Source organism: Sceloporus undulatus, chromosome 1 (assembly GCF_019175285.1).
Source record: "Sceloporus undulatus isolate JIND9_A2432 ecotype Alabama chromosome 1, SceUnd_v1.1, whole genome shotgun sequence".
Taxonomy (NCBI): Eukaryota; Metazoa; Chordata; class Lepidosauria; order Squamata; family Phrynosomatidae; genus Sceloporus; species Sceloporus undulatus.
Window position 1 is genome coordinate 98113585 of NC_056522.1, and position 25579 is coordinate 98139163.

Consider the following 25579-nt stretch of genomic DNA (forward strand, 5'->3'; position numbering starts at 1 on the left):
GATAGCCTACCATTAATCAAAGTGAGTTGGTTGCTTCAAGCAGCAGAGTTTTGTATCATGAAAAGCAGCAAATTGCTAGAATTTACTATCACTATATTTGTACTATTACAGAGGTTGAAAGATGTGAGGGGATTATCTGCTCCAGGTGCCAACATCACTTGATTTTCTTGGGTACAATGCGCCATCACTTTGAGGAGATCACAATTTCTTGTTGTTCCTCAGATAACAAACTGCCTGTGGTTGGTCTTGGTTTTTTTGTTTTAAAATCTCTCTGTTTTCCCATGTCCTAAGAACCCAGTAAGGTGCTGTGGTTTGAGCACTGGACTAAGACTCTGGGAGGATGGGATTTGAATTCCCACTCAGCCATGGAAACCAACTAGGGGGCAGTACAAACAGCCTTGAAGCGGCAGCCTCCAGCCATCCTTCTTCAGCCAGATCGGAGCTGTGGCAATGTCACACCATGGTTCTGATCTGACCTTTTAAGGGTGCAAAATGGAACTGCAAAAAGTGGCTCCTTTTTGTGCCCTTGAAAGTGCACCATAGGCGCTGTGGTGTGGCTTTATGGCGCTTCTTCGGTGCTGCATCATCTGGACATCATACCATATGGAGCAGCGTGTGGCATCAGGGTACCCTGGAGGGTGGAGTCAGGCATGTGTTGTGAGGACTTTATGGCCCGACTCTGCCCCATGCTCGTCCAAAGCACCGGTCTGTATAGGGCCTAGGTGATCTTATAAAAATTACACTCTCTCAGCCTTAGAGGAAGGCAATGGCAAAGCTCCTCTGAATAAATCTTGCCAAGAAAACTCTGATAGATTTGCCTTGGGCTTATCTAAAACATCAGCATGAGGGCACAAAACAAGTCACTTTGTTGTCATGGCAGAATTGCTCTCCTCACCTGTCATGAATACTAACATAGGAGCTTATCGCTTGGGCAAATATTAATTGCATGTTATTTTACTGCTGTAATCCACTTGGATTCCCTGAGATTAAGCGGAATAATAATAATAATAATAATAATAATAATAATAATAGTCAGTTTACTTCTTTTGGCTTCAATTCTGGATCCGTGATTCCCCCGGATGTTATCATACCTAATTTGCCACTGATCTAGGTGGAATACCCCTGCCCAGGTGCTGGCTGAGTGAGTTCGAAGCCTCACTCAGCCAGCACTCTTTTGAAGTCGGGGAGATTCCGACTTCAAAAATTGGTCAGCTGAATGAGGCTTCCACCCAGGATGCATCTGGCCAGAGGCATTCCGCCTAGATTGGTGGCAATTTAGGTATAATCTTTTAAGAAACCCCAAGGTGAGATTAGTAGTAACTCACCAGAGAGCATTTTCATCGGCTGCACCAATGTACTGGAACAAACTGCCAGAAGAGCTTCGGATGAGCTCTACGTTGGATGCCTTTAAAAAGGCTTTAAAGACTCATCTCTTTCAGTTAGCATACCCTCCGGACTCTCTATAGAGAATGTCTCCTCTGTCAGAAAGGACTAACTGTGATCTATAGATTCTATGTTCTTTTTATATGCTGTACTAGGTTTTTAGTGGAATTTTGAATTGTATAGATATACTGACATGTATGTTTTTTAGATTTCTGTGACCGCTTTGATCGTTCCAGAAGAGCGGTATATAAATAAAGTATATTATTATTATTATTATTATTATTATTATTATTATTATTATTATTATTTCCAGGACATCCCGGATCCAGAACTGAAGCCGGAAGAGGTAAGCCAGCTTATTTGTCCAAGTGATAAACTACATAACTTGTCAAGCCAATCCTTCAATAAATGTTACTAGTTTGCTCATCAACAACTGGTGCTCCAGGAAGCACCCATCACGTCTTGAAAACTCACCATATGAGGGGTTGCATGGTGACCTATGGTGTGGAAGATTCATAATGAAGAAACATCTTGCCATCATAGGTATGAGTTCTTCCTTTTTATATGAATTTACTCAGTTTGTTCATGGACTGTGATATGAATACAGTAGACTGTTGTTATACACTGGGGTTTGGTTCCAAGATCCCCCATGTATAACAAAATCCATGGATGCTCAAGTCCCATTAAATATAATGACAGAGCAAAATGATGTCCCTTATAAAAAATGGAAATCAAGGTTTGATATTTGAAATTTATACTTTTTTTGAACATTTTCAAACCATGGCTGCTTGAATCCGTGTATAAAAAAATCAATGTATAAGAAGGGCAGACTGTACTAGGATACTCAAGGGAACATAAACAAGAGACACTAACCTCCAGTGTACAACCTTTGGTAATGCCCACATAGTCTGGACTGCTCAGAAGATTGTATGGTGTCCTTGAAATTTCAATGTCTTTGAGGCAACCAGCATACTTCCTTGTGTTTACTTCAGGTCTGCAAACAGAAAATCAAATCAGATTTATTTGCCAGTTAAAGCTAATTCTAAAATTCTGGAAAGCACAGCAGTACTAAAACAGTTGCATATATTACTTTTTAAAACACACTGAACCCATTGCAAATAAATTTATAGTGCAATGTTGTACTTTTATACCCAGAAGTAAGCCACAATATGTTCAATGGGCCTTGCTCCCAGTTAAGTTATTATACTACAAGATTTCTACAGTCATAGTAATACTTAAGTTCTAAAACAACATAGAAGCAACATGGAAGAAATTAACCAGTCAATAAAACTATGCATATTCTTGTTACTGAATAAAAAAATGGGTACTGTTTTTATCACAGATGGGAATTTTAATAATAAATGGTTGCTTTTGCAAGAAGAACCATATTATAGATCCCAGAAATCTTGCATTCACCATTCTGGTTGACACTTTTGGTAGTAGAATCTCTCTATGTTTGGGAATTGGGCTGGATGGCTCTTGTGGTCTCTTCCTACTCTATGAGTCTGTGGTGGGTTACAGACCGCCTGTTTGGGGCGGGCTGCACCTGCCCCTTTCCCCAGGGTATCGGGGCCTCAGTGGTTAGACCGGCAGCCGCTGAGGCCCCGATCCGCCGCTTTCCAGGCTGCGGGGAAGCGGCAAAAGGCCGCTTCCCCACAGCCTGGAAAGGAGTGTCCTTGGGGCTTCAAGCCCCAAGGACACCCCGCGGCGACGGGGAGGAGGAGAAAGGGGCTGCTTGGCCCCTTTCTCCTTTGGTTCGCTGGGTGCAGCCATGTGAAGGCTGTGCCCAGCGGACTAAACCAGGAAGGAGCTCCGAAACGGAGCTCCTTCCTGCTCCGCGCTAAGGGTGCACTAAGCGCCCTGGTGCGGAGCAAGGACGTCATGTCCACGCCGCCCCGTCTAGAGGCGGCGTGGTCATGACGTCCTCATGGCGGTGGCCGTGTGGATTGGCCGCCGCCATTTTGTATGCATGGAGCGCGCACTAGGGTTGGGGGGGGTGCAGAAACACCACCCCTTTCTAACCCTAGTATGCGCTCCGCGCGTACTTTCCTGCCCATTTGTAAAGGGCCAATGATTCTATAAGTCTAACAACATCTGGGGACCACTGGTAAATTCTGAGTGTGAACCACTGGTAAATCCAAAGCATCTCCACCATATACAAGGCTTGAATGGCTGGGGAAATACGTGGGAATATATGGGAAAGCACAGGCTACACTGCAGCCTTAAGGAGAGCCACATGTGGCTGATATTTTACCCAACTTTGTGCTACAACTTTTATTTAAGCAGGTTGGCAGAAATATAGCACAGGAACAATCCACAAGCCATTTTCCCCTCGAGTGTTGATATTCTTTTTGTTATACTCTGGTCTTGGAAAAGCAGTTTAATAAATTTTGACAGTAGTCTTCCTGCACAATGTAGTTCATCCTTCAATCCATGTTAATAGTCAGTGGATTTAAAGACTGGGAGTTTTGACGTGTAATCTGACCAACTTACCTATCAAATGAGATATGCTTATGAGAATAGGAATCTAAAACATGAGTATTAAAGATGAGAAAACAGAAATTCACAGATTCTATAGCTATATAATGACATCTTAATTACACAGTAACTGTATAATATAGCTTAACAACATATGCATTTAATGCTAAGAGCTTTTCAGCTTTGTTTTTTCTTCTTTTTGCTGCAATGTAGCCATCTCAGCAAAGCATAGCATGTCTATCTGAAAAGCTGTAAATATTTGAATATGTACTATATATATAAAAAAGGGAAATAGAGTCCTCATTCTGTTTTTTCCCCACATATAGAATGGATCCACAGTCCTGTAATGCAGACATTTTAGGTACTAAATATTTCCTGTGGGTGATTAACAAAACAAGCCTAAGAATGGTGAAGACACACACACACACACGTGTGTGTGTGTGTGTTTGAAAATGTTTGTGCCACATCTGATACATTTGCTTCATACAATGACCTACAACAGCAGAATGTCTAGTAGCCTCAAAAACCTGTAACTCGTTAGAGAAGGTCAGCCTTACCAAGCAATACTTGGCAGCGATTCAGGGTCTCTGAGGCTCAAATTACATGTTGAACAAAGTGCTGAGATTACTTTCCCTGAACACAAAGCAGGCTAAGGTAGGTTGCATCTGAGCAGACAGATGTGCCAAGAGATGTTGCTTAGCGCTTACTAATCTTAACATTTTCCCACAAAAGATCACCTTCACTAAGATCTTTTTGTCACCCAACGGGAGAAGCTATTTGAACACTTCTCTCCCTCTTCCAATGGATTAAAACACACACAACAATGGAGATGTGAAAAGAAATTGTAGGAAAAAAAGATTAACCAGACTCTCTTGCTATGTGTGTTTCCCAATATGCATGTATTGCATGTGTTGTCCTGCACAGAACCTTACACAGAGAAGGGAGGCGAGGAGAAATTCTTTGAGCCTCAAATACAATCTTTCATCTTTCCATACCACTTAAATGGCATTTCCCATTAAACAAACTTTGTGATACTGCTTAATTTTCAAGCTTTGGGCACAGAAAACCCTTATCCCAGCATTTCTTAAATCACTGATGGGGAGTTTAAAGAGTTTACTTCTATCTATGCAGAGGGCATTACAGTACATTCCTGACTTACTTAAAACACTCAACTGAAAAAAGCTCAGAACAGCTTACATAGATCAATAGTAAGAGAGTCCTTGCCCTCAGCCTTATAATCTTAATTTAAATTCTATTTAAACTTTTAACTTAAATTCTAGTTTTAATTTTGCATGAACTCAATTTGTAAGATCCATCTGTACAACAAGGGTCTTGAGAAAGAACTGTGATTCTGTCTGAGGCAATGGACAAAATTTCAAGAGAACTGGGGATAATCTTTTCAGGGTTTCTTTCTTTATTTTTGAACCCCACATAGGATAACTGTTTTTGTTTTGTTTTATGATTCCCCATTTGATTACAGAAAAGCTTAGTTTTTACTAGCCTATAGACCTGTATGGAATCTTCAGATAAAATGGCAGTAAACTCTGAATATCAGAGGTGGAGATGACCAACAGGTGAAGATGTTCAACCTGACGACCTTTTCCTTGGGCATTCAAAAATTCTTTCTGGCTTGTTTACTAGATAGGCTTCTGGTCTGATCTAGTAAGAAAATTCTTATGTTTCTGAAAATGTGTGTGCCACAAAAAGACAACCCTCTACTTTGCACTGAACAATTTGATATCCTCCAGATATGTTGCGCTACAGTTTCAATCATTCTAGCTTAGCAGGGGCCACAACTGGGGATTTTGGGAGTTAAAAGTTAAAAACATCCTACAACAGTGTCATCCCCCTCCACCCGCATGTGCACATTAACAACAAAACATGTTTAAAAATCTTTGAGAAGTGAATGCCAGATTTATTCATTTTTATGGGAAGAAATGGCCTCCCCCAAGTTACATGTAAAAGTATGTTTTTTAAAAAATCATCTTTTGAGATTGACACGTAGTTCTCAAAGATTTCATAACATAGCTCAGTTGCTAATTTGCTCCACGCTGGGCTGAAGCTCCAAATAATTTTTTAAAAAAGAAACCCACACAGATTGTATGCAGATTTTTTTCTCCTTCCCAGTAGGATCCTGATATGATTAATTTAAAAGGTAAAAAAAAGGAAAAAGAAAACACAACACAGCAAGATCTAAACAGCTGTGTGAAGATGCTTACTAAGTGTTTGTTGCTGCAAGTGTGCACGCAGCGTGAGGCAAGACTATGTTAAGCACTTAGGAGTAGCTTGATTTGCTGCAGCAGGATCTCTTGCTGAATGAACAACCCCAGAGCAACAGCTGGAACAAATACAGACACAAATTGCTTTTTGCTTTGCCACCTGTTGCAAGCAGTGCTGAACCCATGCAAAGCATAAAGCATGCAAGTACTGATTTAAATTGGATATTGTTTACCTTGATTTCATACTAGGATAAAAAATAAAAGAGAGAGAGAAAGAGGGAAAAAAAGAACCAACACACAATTTTATTTACAATTATAATATTTTTTTTTAAAAACCAAAAAACAAATACCATTCCATTAGGTTACCTTAACAAATACACATATGGGATATGGGCTATTATAGGCTACTTTAATGAATACATATATAAGAAAGATTTATTTGTAATATCTGTACATGATTTTAGAAAAAGCATCTCCACTATGGAAGTAGATTTGACACTTAGGAAAGTGCTTGTCCATGTTAGTCTGGTGGAAGAAATCCTCAAAGTTTGCAAAAATTAATAGAGGACTCAACCAATGATTCTCTTCCTCCCTAATCACACAACGGCTGAAAATAGCAGGAGTTATATCCCTAAGACACTGACTTGCCTTAAAAAGACCAAGTACTGTATGTTAAGCAGCGCTCCAGTGCTGATTCCACCTATTTTAACATCTCCCCTGAAGACCAGTGTTATCGTTCTTATCAGGAGAGAATGTAAGGTACAAATCAAATCAAATTAAACCAAGGCCCACATTAAGGGAGACTATCTTAATTGACATTTTTTCCACTAGCAGAACATGAGGCAGCTGGCTTGTGTTCTAGCTGCCTGCTTCCAACTAGCAGTTCTGACCATCTGCACTAGTAACTTTGCCAGACTAAAAACTCTAGACAGCTCCTGAACCTTTAATGGTTGTGTAGAAGAGGGAAATTTAGCAGGTGTTGCTTATCATTCAACCAGGTAACAAACAACACCTGGAATTCCTTCTTCTACACCACCATTGAAGATATAGGAGCCAGCTCCAGTTTTCACTCAGGCAACACTACACACTAGTAGTATTCTAAAGAGATCTTGTAACACCTTTGAGGCAAAGGGTCTGAACAGACGAGTCAAAATAAAGCTGCTTCGGGTCACTTTGGAGGCATGCTGTTTAAATGACACACCCATCTTAAGAAGCCAGAAGCTGCACCAAAGCTGCGCTCCAGTCTTGCTTCTGAGGAAGTAGGCTCAAGTCTATTAAAGCTGCATGGCAGGGGTTGGACTGGATGACCCTTGTGGTCTCTTCCAACTCTATTATTCTATGATTCATCCTACCAACTTATTTCTTTCAGTTAGTGTCAAAGGTGCTACAAGATCCCTTTGCATACCAATTTACCAGACTAACATGGCTATAGTCTACACAAAAGTGGGAGATCACAAAATATATGGGGATGAATCAAAATGGTCAAATTCACTGGATCTTTTTATCCACTTTCTCCAGGAAGTTGGCTAATACGGATTTACCAAGGGAGCTATGCTGGCTGTGGAAACAGGGGAGATCCTTCACAATCTGTTTCCAAGCTAACTGATATAAAGTGCGCCCATGTTATACGCGGGCGCACTATACGCGGCTTTGAGCTTACGCGCAAGGGGAGGTGTGTCCCATTCGGATGAATGGGGCGTGTGCCCGTGGTGCCTGTGTGCCGCCATGCGCACAAGCCCCATTCACTTGAATGGGGCTCAAGCATAGGAAGAACTCGCCTTACGCGGGGGGGTGGGAGCGTGGGGTGGAACGGATCCCCTGCATAAGGCGAGGTTCGACTGTAACACACGTTGTTTCAGCACTACCTAAGGCATTATTTTGCAACATGTGAAAGTAGTTTATGTACTGTTAGACTTCTTTTTATTGAAAGAATTTATTATTTAAATACTTTTACATTGCTTTAAATGAGTGCTTTTTAAAAAAGACAGTTCAGTTAATTGTTTTTAACCCTTTTTGGTATAGCAATTCTTTTAAGCTATATTTTGTTTTCATCTGTGTTGTCCCTTGGGTCCCATACTGAAAGATGGTAGGATAATAAATAACCAAGGTGGCTTATGAGAAGTTAAAATGTGTACAGTAAGGATTATTATAGACAGATTTATATCTGTAAAGGTATCAAAGTCAAGTTGGTCTATAGCCAAATGTCCATTGTTCTGTCAGCTATACCACTTTGAATGTTTTAGAATGACATGTTGAAATTGGTGAAGATCAATAGTGGGGACTTACCAATAATGGAAAAGTATAAACTGTGGAAAAGTGAATAGAAGAGTTGTCCCTTGTCCTGCCCCCATGCTCACTTTCATAGTGCTAGAACTGAGGATCACCCTCTGTAGCTGACTGCTAGTATGTTCAGGACTGATGACCTAATTCATAAAGATATATAATTCATCTATACAACTTGGTGGTACAATATGTGTGGAAAGGTGCTTAGATGGCTTTTAAAAGATCGGAGTAATTTGTGAAGGATGGGACTATGAAAAGACACTTGCCATGATAACCCTATGTAATTTCCTGATCCTGTTTGTTAGTTTTCAGTGGCATTGTCTGGAACAGGTTCAAGATTCTTGGTTTAAGCCAGCCATCCAACTCTCATGATGTTATGTTTGAACGACAGTTTTAGGCTAACACATATGCACATGGGCTCATTTGACCTGGTAGAGATAATTTATGATTGTTTTTTTTAAAAAGGACCTATAGCTAGAAGAATGTCAAGCAATCTGAAAATGACAACAATAATAGTGCAGTAACTGCATTCTCAGACTTATTGAACAACAGAAAGTTGTTTGAATCTGTAGCAATCTGTTCATCACTCCAGATCTCTCTGCATATGCTCAGTGTGACCTTATGACTCTTATACTTTCATGTTATAGGAAAGTAGGGCTGCCTGTTTCATCCTGTAACTGAACTTTGTAGTGCTGTTACCTTTCTCTTGACAAAATGGTTCCACAAACATAAACAAAATTTCTAGTGTTTATTTTATAACAGAAGAAGCACTTATTAAAGCCCAGAACCTAGTCTCTGTTCTGTCTTAAAGAAGCCTTCATACTGCAATGGAATATGTATTTATACATGATCAAATTTACAATTGACTATTTGGACACCACCCCAGGTTCCAGTCCTTCTTAAGTAACAGTAGGTGACTTGGTAGATATCCCTTGGTGACTCTGGATAGATATCCTTTGGTGATAAATATCCCTTGGTAACCAGAAGGGAGAGGTGCTGATGAGGTCTAACATTTCCACCATCCCTCATCATTAGTGCTTCTCCTCTTCTTCCCACATCAACTTCTATCTTTCCCACACCAGATTGTCTTTCACCTTGCCTCTGGTGGCAATGATAGCAACATGCACTACCTTCCTACCTATCCTGTGTTTAAAAAACAGGTACATTCAAGTACGTCACTGTCATTTTTAAGATGAGTTGAAAGTGATGGCAGGGACATGAGATAGTGGCTGGGTGAAAGGAGGAAGACAAGACAGCGTTGGCATTCCAAAAAATGGGATCAGCAAATTCCTCACTTTTGGCACATCTCACTCCTCCCAACTAAGGGGCCACTTTCCCAGCTGTTGCAGCTGAAAAAACCCCCATCACATAACCATCATGTACCTCAGGAGTTAGACCTGAGGGGTGAGTACAAGAATGAATCAACATGCACTGCTGTGGCTTGTATTGGACCCTGAAGCCAAAGTGCTCATCAAGCCAAAGGGGTTGAAACAGAAACCCAGAGAATATAAAGTTCAAACAAACAATCAAGTTCAAATAGAAAAAAACTTTTTGCTACCCAGTTTCTATCACTGATGATGACCCAAAACAGACAGGCAGACGGGGGCAGCTTCTGGCCACTCTGGGGGCATGGAATTTATATGATGCATGCCCCTTGTGCACCTGGAAGATGCCTTGGGGCTGCACTGGTGCTGCCTAAAGTGGCCCAGATCAAGCCCCAGAAGGAGCTAATCTTTTTCGCTTGTATTTGGGGCTGCGGCAGGAGGCATCCTCAGGACCGCAATGTGTGTTCGCCATGGTCCTGGGGTGATTGGGCTGGGAGAGACTTCTGGGCACTCTTTCCTGCCCATCTGCTTTGCCCCAGTGTGTTAAGTACCATTACCTGAGATTTCCTCTTAAACTTGGCAGTCCACCAAAATAGATAGGCTCATCAGCTTTCAAATTGAGACCAAAGTGCTTTCCTGTTGCAACTGTTGATATGATCTCTTCTTGATTGGAGTCAATGTCTACAATTGATACATTAGCTGTGGAAAATAAAGAAAAAGTTTAATATAGATTTCACTTGAAGAATGTTTCAAATGTTAGTAGTTTGAATAGTGAATAGTTGCTCAATAATACATTTTGGGGAAATGCTTATGGTTTATAACCCTTAAGAAAAATGTGTGTGTGTGTGTGTATGCGCTCAAACATGTGTGTGCTTACACATCTTTTCCCCAAAGTATATTTTAATGATGAATGACCTCTTGGTATATTGGTAGATTTAATCAGAGTTTAATGTGTGTACATTGTTATGAATCAGTGCAATCCATGTAGTCTAAAATGAAGTGTTAAAAGTATCATGCCCTGGAAACAAAAAAAAGTATAACAGTAAAGAATACACATACAAAAGAAAAAAAAATAAGCAAGGATTTGCCACAGTCAGAAAAATTTACAATGATTTGCAATGCTAGTTCTTCAGAACTAGAGCTAATGCTTAATTATGTTTTTCTTCATTACACTGACTAATGCTATGTTTTTAAAAAGCTGTAACTGACATATCCATTCAAGCAATGTGACAACAAAAATTGCAGTGGTTTTGTTTACACAGGCTGCAGTTCTGGTTACCTAATGTACTGCTGCTTATCAGGAAATTAGTTTTGGGCTTGTCTACACTATTAAAAAAAACCTTTCTCACTTCAATTTGGCAGTGATCCAGTCACAATGCATCCCTACCAATCCATGGTGAGTACATGACTGAGGGCTTTGGTCAACAGAAAAAAGAATCTCGCATTTCCTAGAAATTTGGATGAGTTGATGTGTGACTGGTGGATTTGCATTGGCAGCAAATGGAGGAAGCTGTGATGGTTAGGGTGGGACAGACAGGCACTGGTGGTCACATGATTATTCCTGCCAGGAAGTGGCAATTTTCAAGATATGGAAAGTTCAAGTTGCTCCTTCACCATTTTCAATGACTGAAAGCCAGTCTTCCTGTGGTAAAAAAAGAAGGTAGAGGAGTGTCCTAGACTAGGGTGGAAATGCATATGTTCACATGCTTGATGGACCGGGGTGGGTGGGGGTGGGGGTGGCGCAATCACAGATGTGGCCAAAAATCATTTGAGGAAACTAGCTTGAAGACCATCTTTTGTACAATGAAGCGACCTTGGAATGGGGGAATGTGCGGCTGCTTAACCTGAATTTGCAGCAATTTGCCTTGATGTTCATAGTAACAATACAGACAAGCCCAGGGTTTTGTTTTGTTTTTCTTTTCCAAGTGAATCTGGAAAACCCAGGACCCACCTGGAAGTGCAGCCCAGCCCAGTGTCTTCCTCTCATTCCATGCCACCCTGTGGTTGGTACCTTGGTCTCAATTAAAAAATGAAACCGCATCATTGGAAGTGCAATCACTTCAGAAGTGAGCTGGAACTGAGCCACAAAACCACCCAAAAGCTCCGTGTGATATACTCCGCTGACAAAAGTCATGACTATCACTGGTTTACAGCTGAGGCAGGAGTAGTCAAGGGAGGTGTCTGCTTCTCCCCCAGAATCCTACACACATTTATTTGTTTTAATGTACACAAAAATTTATGGATATCCATCTTGTCAACAAGAATTTTAGGGCAATTTCTCATACTGAGAGTTTAGTTGCCAGACTCAGATCCTCTGCACTATTCAGGAGGAGAGCCTCTTGGGGCCAGCAGGCATCTCGGGCAAATATTGTTTGTTCTGATTAATGATGTTCATCTGGAAATTTTAAAATATTTTGACACCCTAATAAAATGTAAACAACAGTGATAATGTAAATCTGGTGGGATATATGTTTACATAAATATGTTTTGTAAGTGGTAGTTTTGTTAGGACTTTGGTAGAAGAAGTTATCATTTTGGTGAGGCATTAGTATGATTTTCAATAGCCTCCACATTTCTTTTTATGATCTGGAAACAGCTTATAGTGTGAAAATCACTATATTTACTGAACATATTGTCCCATCAACCACAAGCATCTGAGGGGAAAGGAAAAGGGAACACCTATCTTCCCATCTGTGAGTCACAATCCCTGGGCTCCTAGTTTTCTTTTTCTTTCTTTTTCAAAAAAGTATTATGTGCAAAGTCCAGGTTAAACAAATGTGGTAGATCCAGGGGCCAATCTTTGCTTCTCAACCTTTACACCACTGCGTTTTTCATTTTCACTTCCTGGTTTGGGAATTTGATATTTCTGACTTTTTTGCAGGGTTTTTTTTGGGGGGGGGGGGGGGGGGGGGGGTGGGATGGGGAGTACAGAGAAGTATTAAAAGCCAAATATTTGGAGGCAATTTGGAGATTTTTCCCAAAAAATTGAAATGAGAGGACCTGGAGGCTTGGAGGGAAAGGGTCACAGGGGAACTGCAAAAAAAGGGACCATATGCAACTTGCAGGCTTCACTTTCCTCATATAGAAACTGAAATGTGAGATAAAAGGTGCACTTACTATTCTACCCATTTTTGTAAACTATTAATACTTAGTATCTGTACTTCTTCATGTACAAAATTTACAGTCCCAAAAAATGAAACAAAAAACAATCAGTTATTTTGCAAATAATGAGAACATTCTTTTATGTCAGCCTGAAGTAAAAAGGGACTGATTATTAAAAGTAAAAGGTGAAAGTGAAAAGTGAAAGTGAAAAGTAAAATGAACAGCCTCTTGTAGAACCCCAATCCTAACCAAGTGTATCCATTTATTTCCCAAAGATACTTCCCACTAGTCTCTCCAGTGCTTCCCATGTTTCTGTGATGAAGGAAATCATTCTGGAATAAGGGGATCTTTTCCTTCACAATTCCTATGAAATTGTTAAGCTTTTATGAAAAGGTTGATGACACAAAAAAATTAAATACACTATTAAGCTTTTAAAAATGTTCCTCCCCATAAAGTTTTGCATTTTGTATTAGTGCTGTCAAATTCAAACTTGTGAGGATTTTTTGTACTGTTTGTAGCTTCTAGATGTCAGTGAAAGTGACAATAAGCAAGGATCAAAGTATGTGCATAACCAGGAGAAAAATGCTCATATTTGATGTAACACCATGTACAATGCACAGTTACTATACTCACACACTACTAGGGTGCTTCCACCCCATTCCTTTGGATGCCCTTGAATAATAGCAGGAAATCTTAGAAAATAGTTGACTCGCCTTTGTCACTCAGAATAATACTGTGGGAACACATGCAATGCTTTGTACCTGATATATGGTTTTATAGCATCTGACACAACACTAGAATATTTTTCTTGCCAGACACAAATCTGGAACTTTTTTTTTATGAATCCACACAAACGATTTTAAGATTTTAGGACCAAGTTAGACAGTTGAATCTTTTGGAAAGCTAATGTTGTAACACATCTTCTACATTTGCAACAGAGATGTGCAATTATGCTCTGAAATATCACTAATGTTATTAAAATTATTTTTGGTTTCACTGAATTTTTTGCAGATCAGGTGTGGACAGCTGTTGCATTCTGGCTATTTTTAAGAGAGCAGTTCACATAATCCTTCACCACTGGCTATGTCTGGTGGGAATTTTTGGTCATAGTTGCTCACCCCTGCTACACATAAGTGGTTTTCATTTTTATTAGTCATCATATAGTTTTTAAGATCCCTCTTATATGTGGAAAGCCTTTTCTGCTTGCAGTACAAGGAACTGTGATCTTTGGCAAAATAGGTCTATTATGTATTGTAGACAGATTATTAAATTTCTAGCATCTCATACTTTGATATACCCAGGTTACAAAAGGCACTGCAAAGTGCAAACTCAATTTGCATTCTAACAGGAATAGCACAGGCTTGTTTATGAACTTGGAAAAACATCAGAGAACTTCACGTTATTTCCCCACCCCACCCCCACCTCTGCTCAGATGAATTTGAGAGTGTAATTTGGGTAGTTGTAAGGCAGAATTATGCCTGAAAAATTAAGGTACTATTTCCAAAAGAAAATCATACAAGACCTGTTTGACACTGCAATCAGTCACAGCTAACCTGAGACATCTGTAATTGAAAGCAGAAGAAGCTGCTAAGTCTTTTACAACTTTCTAAACCCAGCAATTTTATACATCATCTTCTCCATGATTAAGCAGTTAGCTGTGCTGGATAAGATAATTAGAATGTTTATGATGTTATCCCTGCAGGAACTCACCTTGTTTTAGAATTCTTGACAAGGTGAATGACTTCCATTTCCCATCATTGTGGTTTTGGTTGCTGACAACTGAAGCTGTTCCTGAACCCAGATCATAGCTGACTTTAATATGCCCATCACTGAGTTCAATGCTCATGAAATCTTTCTGTTAATGAGAAGCATTAGAAATCTTATTCAGTTACTGAAAGCCAGGTTCTACTTTTCTGAAGAAAAAAAAATTCAAAGTGAGTCTTCAGCTTCCAGTTCCCACTTCATCACTGGGTGGTATGCAAGAGTCATTAACCCCTCTTTAAGTTAATGTAACTCAAGCCAGGGGGTTCAGTTGAGAAATCTACTATGAATGGCGAGGCAGTATTATGTACTAAGAAGAGCTTCTTTTAATCACTAAGATCCAGATAATGTAACTTAAACACTGTTTGCATAATAAACTTCCAGCTCATTGCTGCCAATTAATATCCTTTTTATTTACTTGAACTGACTGCTTTGAAAAAATACTGGCTTCAATCTAATTGCCAATCACAACTAGAGCAGGCCTACTAAATCAGTTATGATCAGTATATTGCATAGCAATAGGATTAGGCTGATTTATATGCTGGCTGAGAAACAGAATTTTAACCATTTCTGTAATATACACCGAGCTTTTTGTTACCTATACAGCAGTTCTAAGTCTGTCGTTGTTTTTGAAATTAAAGGAAAGACCTAACATAACCAACTGAAAATATGCAGTTTTCAAATAGTCATATGCTAATTATATCTAAATCACATTCTTTTAATTGTTTTATTATCACTTATAATATTTCCATTATCATTTCAACACATTTCATAGATCTTTATGGGAACAAGGAGCTTTATGTGGCCTTCCATACCACACCATTATCCAGTCACAGATTTCTGTAGTGTCCAATTTGTCTGAGATCAAGATCTTCCAGAGAATAAGGAGAATCCTCTTATTCTCTGGAGTGTTATTGTCTGCTGAGTCTATGTATGACTGACTGAAAAGAAACAGGAATTCTATTGAGCCCTGTTTGTATTCATTTGAATACAGTCTGTACACCCCCTTATGGAGAGGGATTGCACCCCACACTGTCTGCTTAAAATGTTGTTCTTGTGCGCCTTTGAGTAATTTCCATCATATGGTGATCCTAAGGCAAATGTATCACTGGGATTTCTTTGCAAGATTTGTTCAGAGGAGGTTTGCCTTTGCCTTCATCTGAGCTGATAAGAGTATGACTTGTCCAAGATCACACAGTGGATTTCCATGGGTGAATGGAGATTTTAACCCTGGTCTCCAGAGTTGTAGTCCAATGCTCAAACCACTACACCACATGGCTCTCCTACCTACTGTGTATGCACTCCTTTTATTTACAATCAAAGAAATTAACACATAATCATGTATATTTTTCTAAAAATAAGGAAAATAATGCCAGTGAAATATATTTTGATATTATCTTATGCCTGAAGATAACTGAAAAGAGAAAAGGCCTGTTAGAGACATATAGCCCTCCCTTCAGCCACCATCCTGGGGAGAGAGAGGCAAGCCAGCTCCAACAGGTCTTGCCTGCAAAGAAGACGGCCCTCCCTTCAGCCACCATCTTAAGGAGAGAGAGGCAGGCCAGCTCCAACAGACCTTGCCTGCAAAGAAGATGACCCTCCCTTCAGCCACCATCTTGGGGAGAGAGAGGCAAGCCAGCTCCAACAGGCCTTCGAGTGTAGATCCGCTGGACTTTCCTCCTTCCCCACTGCCATTCCCTTTTCCTTTTGTGTCTGTCTTTTTTAGATTGTAAGCCTGAGGGCAGGGAAATGTCTGATTTACAAATTGTAAGCCGCTCTGATAGCCTTGGTTGAAGAGCGGAGTATAAATAAATTATTATTATTATTATTATTATTATTATTATTATTATTATTAGCCCAAAATTAATGACTCTATTACAGTGCAACTTAAAAAGCAATATTCATTAGAAGCAGTACACATAATCACTGTCACAATCTGCACAGAATCCTACTAACAACATTATGCAAGCTGCTGCACTGCCCTTATAAATCGTCAATAAATGGTCTTGCACAAGTCATATAATTCACTGTCTTCATTTAAGTGACATCTGCCACTTAATGGCATACATTTTAATCTCAGTGGGAACTGTATACTGTACTCCACAATGTTAATAACAACAACAAAAAAAACCCAGGAAGTATTTAGGTTATGCTTACCAAGTCAATTGTAGCAAGGTACATTAGAAGAGCAGTAGAAGAAAATGTCTTGAACTTGAACATAACCATGGAGATATTTGGATTCCATCTTATTGGGCGGCTCACCATGGCATAACCTTCTCCATCAAACTGAACTGTGCCCTCACCATCTGCCACCTGTGGACTAAGGGGGAGAGGAATATTCAAAATTCAGACAGAAATTGTCAAAACTGCTATATACAAACAGCAATAATAGGGAACTGAAGATCTTTCTCAAACCTGAAACTGGTATAAATTTTCTTACCAGTAGGACTTAAGTAGGAGATTGGAGTTAACACCTACAGTATTCTTTCTTTCTTTTTTAGTCTGATGACCTGTCTCAAATAACATGGTTTCTAAAGTACTTTATTTATTGGATTACTACATGATTGGCCCCTTCACCAAACAATGATGATTATAAAATGTTGTTTCCTATGGAAAAATGTCTATGTGAAGCAGACATAATAGAAGAGAAGATTTAGAAAAGATAACTAGAGGCTGTTAATAATTTTTAAAGAAAGGTTTAGATTACTCATTCTTCAATTATATTTGATATGGGTATATTCCACAAAGCAAATCTAATTGTTTATATCTGCCGTATATATCTACAATTCTTGAAGAGCAGAATAAAAATATGATTGATAATTGTATATAATTTATCATTGTAAAAGAAATCTGGTTTTATTTGGTCAAATATTTTGTACATTAAAGAGAATTAAAAATAGAAAAGATAAGGAAAATCTTACCTTACAGCACAGCCTTTACACTCTCCTTCAATGTCTCTGAAATTCCACAGGCCTATTGGTTTGCTGTCCAAATAGGTCTCTCCCATACAGCCAGTGAAAGTAGTGACTCTTACAGCCTCAGATTTCTGAAAATACAAAGCATGATGGCTGAGTTCTGAGCTCTTTGTTAATGGAAAACAGTGTTATAACTGTAAGCACAGAAGGGCCAAGACCTTACATTGCTTCACCATAACATGACCATCCAACAACGGCATCTGTAAGACTGTTTCTTAAAAAGCTTTCCCTAAATTCTGTCATGCAGAGCAATTACTGGCCCATCAAAAAAGTTACATTTTGGTGCAAGGTCCTAGGGTGTTGAAGCAGGCTCTCAGCTCCAAGGGTTCCTACAGGAGATACATTATCTGGATACATTTCTGGTTTCAGGTCTTGTTATAAAACATAAATGTTTTTCGTGACCTTGGTGGATGACCTATACCAGGAAACTGCTTGGCAGCTTTTGAGATCATGGTATCCTTCTGGGCTGCCTTGCTAGGATCAGATTTGGAGGGACTGAATTTACAGTAGCTTTTCTCCTTTCTGGAGGAGAAAGCACAGAAGCATGTGCTGTGGGATTCCTGTTTGACGTCTTGGTAGTATGTGCAGTCCCTCAGGATTCTGTCTTGCATTTTATGTTATTTAGGATATACATGAAACCACAAGAAGAAGTTATCTGGAGATTTGGGATTCAGTGTCTCAATTCTATTTCTTCTTTCCACTGCAAACAAACAAAGCTGTTTTAGTTCTAAACTAGTGATTCCAGTAAAGGATTGGATAAGGGCGGACAGGCTGAAGTTTAATCCAGACAAGTCTGAGATATTCATGGTCTGTCAACAGGCAGAACAATAATAGATTTTTGCATATATTTTTTCAGTATGGACTTTTTTTTAAAATGTAAGCACTGCATGAATTGTTTGCATTTTTTTGCCCTTGCCATGTGTGTATGTGTACAGGTTTTGCTTAACAAAAGTGAAAAGAGACTAGTGCAAAAGGCAGAAAAAAGTACTGGTGGGGGAAGCACACATCCTTTAGCTAATACATGGGAGGGAAATTTTTTTGATGCAGTTGCTGATTTCTCTTGAAAGAAAAAAAATTATTTACATACCTATTTCTAAATCAAATATTACTGACCTTCCTATTGGTATTTCTATCCCCTTCTATTCATTCCTGGCATAGTCATTATCAACTGTGGTCATAGCTGGAGTTGTAATATCAAGATGCCATTCTACTTCTTTAGTAGAAGCAGCGGAACTTGCTTCTGTCCAATGAGGAATAAAACCTTGCTATTCAAATATAGCTAATGCTGGGGTCATGGAAATTTTTAGTGCTATGTGGGGTTCTTGTAGATGCATTACAGAGAGTGATCACACATTGCCATTTTACATTCTGCTTTCCTTCCTGAAGATTATTCATATCTGAGTCAGCCAGCTAAGCAAGTAGGTGGAGGCTATTTGACATAAAAGCCATAAAGATGGCTTACCCGGTGGCAAACTGTTAACATTATTTTCAATTCCTGCAAACCTTGTTTGTGTGTTTTGTTTCAGGTGGGTCTCAGTATACAAATTACTATTTTTGTGTTCTATAATAGCTGAATTACAGTATATTTCAATGTTTTTCTATACAAAAATATGGGAACAATCACGTTTGTAAATAATCTTACTTTATTATTGAAATCTAGACTGAAAGGAAAACTAAGATTACTATCCAGTGTAGCCTATTGATAATATTAAATTAATAATTTTGGCAGAGCTTTATTTATTTATTTTGCTCACAAGCCAGCAGTTATTATTCACAAAATAAAAACAAAATAGGTCATATGCACTACTCGAAAATATTTTGTTCTAAGAACAACTTGTCTTTTCCAAAAGTATCCAATTTTCTTTTATGTTTTACTTCATCAATATGAGTTAGGTTCAATTCCAGATATTTAGCAATTTGAGACTCACAAGCACCTGCTACTTTTCATGAAGCAATTATTAATATTAAAAATATTAATGTGTGAGCATATGGAGAAGAGCAACTTGACTTTCAAAGAGAGGCATGACATGAAAGTCTAACAACTTCAATGATTTATTCCAAGGTCACTGTGAATATTTTAATTGGTGAATTGTATATTCAATATCACTTTTGAAAACTCCATGATAAATAGGCAATGTATTCTATTTCAGTCAAACTGAAAAAGCACATTAAACTGAAAAAGACCTTTTTTTAAAAAAAAAAATAAGCAAGCTGAGAGGTGAAAAGGGTATTTATTTTTCAATACTAAAGCATTCTTCTCTACTGAATATTCAAAATGAAATTGGAAAGTACCATCTTAACATGGTTCCTAGAACCAAAGCATATCCTTTCATTTTAGAGTGCAATCAGAGATAGGATAAAATCTTCTTTCCACTCATTCTGTACATTCCTTCTCCTTCTACTATAATGAGCACAACTCCAAGTGTGTCACAGAACAGGTAAGCAAGCAAAGGCAGATGACTGGATAGAGGAGCAACAGGTGAGAAAAGCCATGGCTCTCTGCTCCCAGAGTGTTTGTAGCCTGGGTATGGCCACTATCATTTAAAACATGATATACAGAAATATTGAACTGGAGAATAGGAGAAGGTTTTGCTTCAACTATCCTCAAGCCCTGGCAATGTCCTGAGACCTTCTTCAAGCTAGTTCAGAAAGATATGATGATTGTAGTTTTTTGTGGGTTTTTTGGGCTATGTGGCCATGTTCTAGAAGAGTTTCTTCCTGATGTCTCACCAGCATCTGTGGCTGGCATCTTCAGTTTCTCTGAAGATGCCAGCCACAGATGCTGACGAAACATCAGGAAGAAATTCTTCTAGAACATGGCCACATAGCCCGAAAAACCCACAAAAAACTATGGATGCCGGCCATGAAAGCCTTCCTCTTCATATATGATGATTAATTATATCCCAAATGAACAGCCAGGTCAAAGTTCCCTTTCTGATTTCTAAGCACACATTGTTCATCTAGTGTACTGATGCAGTTTGTGTTGGGAAAGCTGACCTGAATCCCAGGCAACTGAGACAGTCTAAAAGAGATTATGGTTCTTTATCCTTGCCTTATTCTGGCACATCCTGATATCTATCACCACAGCAAAAGTATGCTTATAATAATGTTGTATCAAGGACTTTGGGTAATCATTGGTTCAGTAATGGGTGATAACTGATACTGCACTCATGCTGCATTTTAGAAGAAGATTCTGTTTTGGGCCCAGGCTAGTTGTTGTTTTTAACTACTATTAATGCACTGTTACCTGGTAGAGTGTGCCCGTGATGTATGCGGGCTTGCCATACATGGATTTGAGGTTACGCAGATGGCAAGCCCTAATATGGTGAATGGGGCCATGCTGTGCGGACGTGCCCCATTTGAATTAATGGGGCTTCATCATATGCGGGATTTGCCTTAGTGTGTGTGTGTGGGGGGGAGGGGGTCCAGAACAGGTCCCCTGCATAAGGAAAGTGCACACTGTACATGTTCATGTCACTACTGACAGAACTAAACAGTTAGTCAGTGCCTCCTCCCCCCAACCTTGTATTTTGGCACAACACAACTGGCTTTTTCCATTATAGTATAACTGAACATTCCATTATGGCATGTTCTGCAGCAGCACAGTTCAAATACCTTATTTAATGCTTCACAATTATAATTGTGCTGCACAATTATACTTTCCAAAGTTTTTTTTAATGGAAGTAAAGAAAATTTTGGAAAGTATACAGTAATTGTACAGCAAAACATAATCCTTGGGGAGAAAAATCTGCCTGGATGGGGTTAAGCATGACAAGAGATGTCATTGTATGATCCTTTTGAGTAGTGAAAAATGTACTGAGTTAACCAGGCCTATTTGTTGTTAAAATATACTGACCATGGTAGTGAATATACCTAACAGGTAACTGTATGTATACTAGATCTGTCTTACAATATTTAAAAATACATCATTATACAGGGAGTTACAGAGGTAAAACTGTTCTTAGCAGCAAGGGCATTTTTTTAATCTACTCTATCTTCCCCATTCCACTTTGCTTTAGAATTTTGTAAGGATTAGAGTTGTTGGGAGAGACTGCTGATACAAGTCAGGATGAGATTACACTTGCTTGGCCTACCTATGTCTAGCTACAAAACTTTATATAAACATTCTTAGTCATTTCTGGCATTCAGGAGGGGCTGGTTTTTGTTTTTAGGTATGTGGAAGGGGACTTGTGGTGTTAAATACAAGTATCAAACACTTTCAGTGTAGAAGTAACTGCTGTGATACAACTGTTGTAACTGCTATGTGTAACCGAGTCTATGACATCCCACTATATCTCCATCCAAGCAATATTTTTCACTTCTTGTCTTGGAGACAACAATAATAAGGACTGAGTATACAACTGAGTGCTAGACTAGGACTCTGGGAGATCAGCATTTGAATCCTTGCTCAGCCTTGGAAACCCACGGTGACTTGTTCACAGAGGATCACTACCTTTATTTTCCCTGTTAGGCCTCCAACAAACAGCATGGCATTTGCATCTACATCCAAAATTGTGTAACCAGGTGGAGAAATTGCACTGAAGAGACTTGGCACAATGGTGGCTTTAGGACCTTCCAATGCCTGTACAGAAACTGTGCCATTTCTTCCAGTTCTAAAAATAAACAAAAATCAGGGAAGAGAATATTATTATCAATCAGTTAATTCATAAATCCACAAATTCTGCTAAATGAATAAAAATGGTGTGACATTTTCACAAATTCTACACACAACTCTTGTTAGAAAAAGTACACAGGATTCCAGCATAACTATCTGTTTGCTGATCTCTTGAAAAGAGGTTGGCCAGCAGGCCAGATTCCCATTGGTTAAAGCTCATCACACTTGTTTGACCTCAGATGTCTTGAGTGGCAACTAATTAAGGGGAGAAGTTGGGAAGCCACCAATGGTGTTGTGTTCATTTTTTGTGAGGGGATTCCAGAGAAGCCACCACAATGTTATATGAGCTAGCTCTACAAGACTCACTTTCTATACCCCTTCACAGTAGCTTTCTGCAAGTCCTCCCTGCCATCCTATGCATATGGAAGAGAGACTTCCTTGGCAATGCACATTAGCCCCACTCCTTATTGGTGGAACTTGGAGATACATTTTCAAGAAAAACAAATATAATGGCATACTCAAGTCACCCATAACTGATTGGTCCCAAAACCGCCATTCTACCACTTCAAAATTATGGATGGCTTTAGACTGTTATTACATTAATTCTTATGAAAAGTAACTTTCTGAGCATTTCTTATTGGAGTTTTTTTGTCTTTCAATCCCACAACAAATCTCCCATACTGCATGAAACAGCATAATATACTGTACTTCCCTTCTTGTATAGCCTACACAAGTAACAAGAATAAAGTTATATCTTTTTATCTTTATTTGAACAGAACAAATGAAAAATTAAGCTTTAAATCATTCTATATAAAAGTGAAAGCCTTAGATTGATTTAAAAATAAATAAATAAACCCCTTAATGCATTTATTTGTTCAATCAAGATTTACTGCTTTCCACGAATCAACAATATCTTTTATTATATGGAGTAGAATTATTAATATTTTTTCCCTTTGTTTGTAAATGTCAGGAGTCTAAATTCCAAACTGATTTGTCTCAATGAACTGATAATGTTAACAGAATATACACAGCATTCCTTGGTGAATATTATCTAGGAAATATCATAAATTGCACTGTCATGAAAATTTCTGACAAAGGTGTTAACAACAACAACAAGTTTATTGATTAGTCAACTGACAGTATCAACAACAAAGGTGTTAACCAATTCTAATAGTGCCTACTGTATAATTGGACTTAAGAATGAAATATACTAAGCATTACTATGATTCAAATAATTTACATAACAAAACATGAATAAATATTTTATAGATAAAACTAGTTAACTGGTGTAATAATAACTACAAACATACTACAAACTGCTGCAATATAATTTCAAGCAGGATTAAAAATGCTCTCATAATATTTGATCTCAACATTCCCATCCAAAATGTATCTAATACAGGAAAATAAGAGGAAAATTCTAAGCTACTAAATATCATGCATGTCCTGTCAGAGTAGTCTCTTTGTTGATACATCTTTTTTCCACAAAAAGGTATTAGAAATACAGCCACAAAAGATTCTTTACTCTTTGAAAGCAATCATGATTAAATTTCACAGAAATACATGCATCCTTTAAAGTATTTGCCATATTTTCTCCCCAACTGTTTAAGGTTGAGAACCATTTTCTCACCAATGGTTTGTGGCTGGAGATGGGGGCTATCTCACTCTCCCTCCTGCTTGGACTTTGTTGTTGTTATTGTTAACTGCCCTTGAATCATCCCTGACCCATGGTGACTCTGTGTATGAGACATCTCCAAGACCCCTGTCCTCCACCTCTCTACTCAGTTCGGCAGCCTCAGTTTGACCATCTTGGCTTCCAAGGATATTGCTGGTCAGTCTGTTCAGACTACTAACTACCATACTTTTTATATCTTACAATAATTATTTGCATGTGCACTGAAGAAATAACTGCCTGTTATCTGAAGCACTGAAATGAAAAGTGTCCCCTACCTCCCCAAGTAAAAGTGATTCTATGTGGGCTAAATGCATATTCACCTGCAACCATTATGTGTACAGCACTACTGGGTCTTGACTTGAAACACTAGCAAAGTAATTATAAATCTGCATCTTTTTGTTTTTAAACAGTTATCAGCCACAGTGTCTGGCAGAGAAGCTACTGTCAGAGAAAATCATTGACAAATAACAATATTTTAAAGCTCAAAAATGTATAAAACAAACAGCTTTATGTACATACCACTTCATACTGAACTAACAGTGTCTAAGCGGTTTACAGCTATAAGCTAATTGCCCCCAACAATCTGGGGACTCATTTTAGCGACCTCGAAAGGATACTAGCCTGAGTTGAGCTTGAGCTCTTTCACTGATATTGAGCTCACAACCTTATGGTTTTGAGTGACTGCATTTAACCACTGTGCCATGAGGGCTCCTTTACTTTAATTCTCAGAACAATTTTGCTGAAAGCTGTTACATGTCCAGATTTTCACCTCATTTTCCAAGCATTGCTACTAGGTTCTGGGCATTTTTTTTTAAAAAAAATTTCTTCTTGCTATGGCCAGTGCAACTGTGGAGGTTCTATCCATTCAGCTGTTACTCCTAAATATAGGCAGGAGGTTATCATTTGGGAAGGATTGACAGAATTGACTTCATTAGTATGGTACTGGATATAGAAAAGGAGCACCCACTTCACTGCTGAAACATATAAAGCCCTTGATTACAAAGATAACCTGAGCATATTCTGCCATGACAAATTATTCTTGTAGTTTGAGCAGTGTATTACACTAAGTCAATTAAACTAATAATCCTTTCCTGTAATTGTGCAGCTGGAGAGTTGTGGAGTCTATTCACATAAAAGAAACTGACGTTCCAATTCTATGGATGCTTATCTAGAAAGTAAATCCCATTGAACTCAGTGAGAATTACTTCTGAGTAGATTTTGGTAGGATTGCATTGGAAGAGTGTTATTACAGGAAGTCATCATAAGCAGAGAGGCTGCATGCTAACCTGAAAAAAGAGAATCAATTGGTCAGTGGCATCAACAAGGGGGTGCAGGGAGTGTGGACCACACCAGGTGACACCTCAGAAGAAGGTTGACAACTGGTCAGGCCCTCCTGGCACTGTGGGTTGAAAAAAGGTGACTGTGTACCGGAGCCAGCCCCCCCCCCCCCCCCCCCCCCCCCCCGTTTCACTGTAGTGGTGACATCCTCCTGAGAAGGAGGCTATCAACTCCGTGAAGGAGAAGGGTGAAGGCGAGTGCGACCTTTCTGGCTTTGCCACCATGGCAGTAAAGAAGAAGGGTGAGCATGCCCTTTTGGCCACCCCCCACAATGCTGAGTGACTCTAGGACTAAGGATGCCACTGGCAATGGCTATAATAAAGTTACTCATCATATTAGTTTCACTAATGTTTTTATATGATTTTTTTTCTAAATTCTTATTTCAGAAAGTATTACTCATATTATTTATTTATTCATTAATTTAT

General features: G+C 38.9%; 1 protein-coding gene across 1 annotated transcript in view; it reads right to left on the reverse strand.

The window, feature by feature from the left end:
- Positions 1 to 25579, reverse strand: part of LAMA2 (laminin subunit alpha 2) — a 590097-nt gene that overhangs the window by 44015 nt on the left and 520503 nt on the right. The window contains 7 exon segments of the mRNA XM_042456962.1: positions 2257 to 2377; positions 6314 to 6325; positions 10246 to 10387; positions 14501 to 14645; positions 16709 to 16871; positions 17473 to 17597; positions 21980 to 22139. Coding sequence (XP_042312896.1) covers positions 2257 to 2377; positions 6314 to 6325; positions 10246 to 10387; positions 14501 to 14645; positions 16709 to 16871; positions 17473 to 17597; positions 21980 to 22139 — 868 coding nt within the window.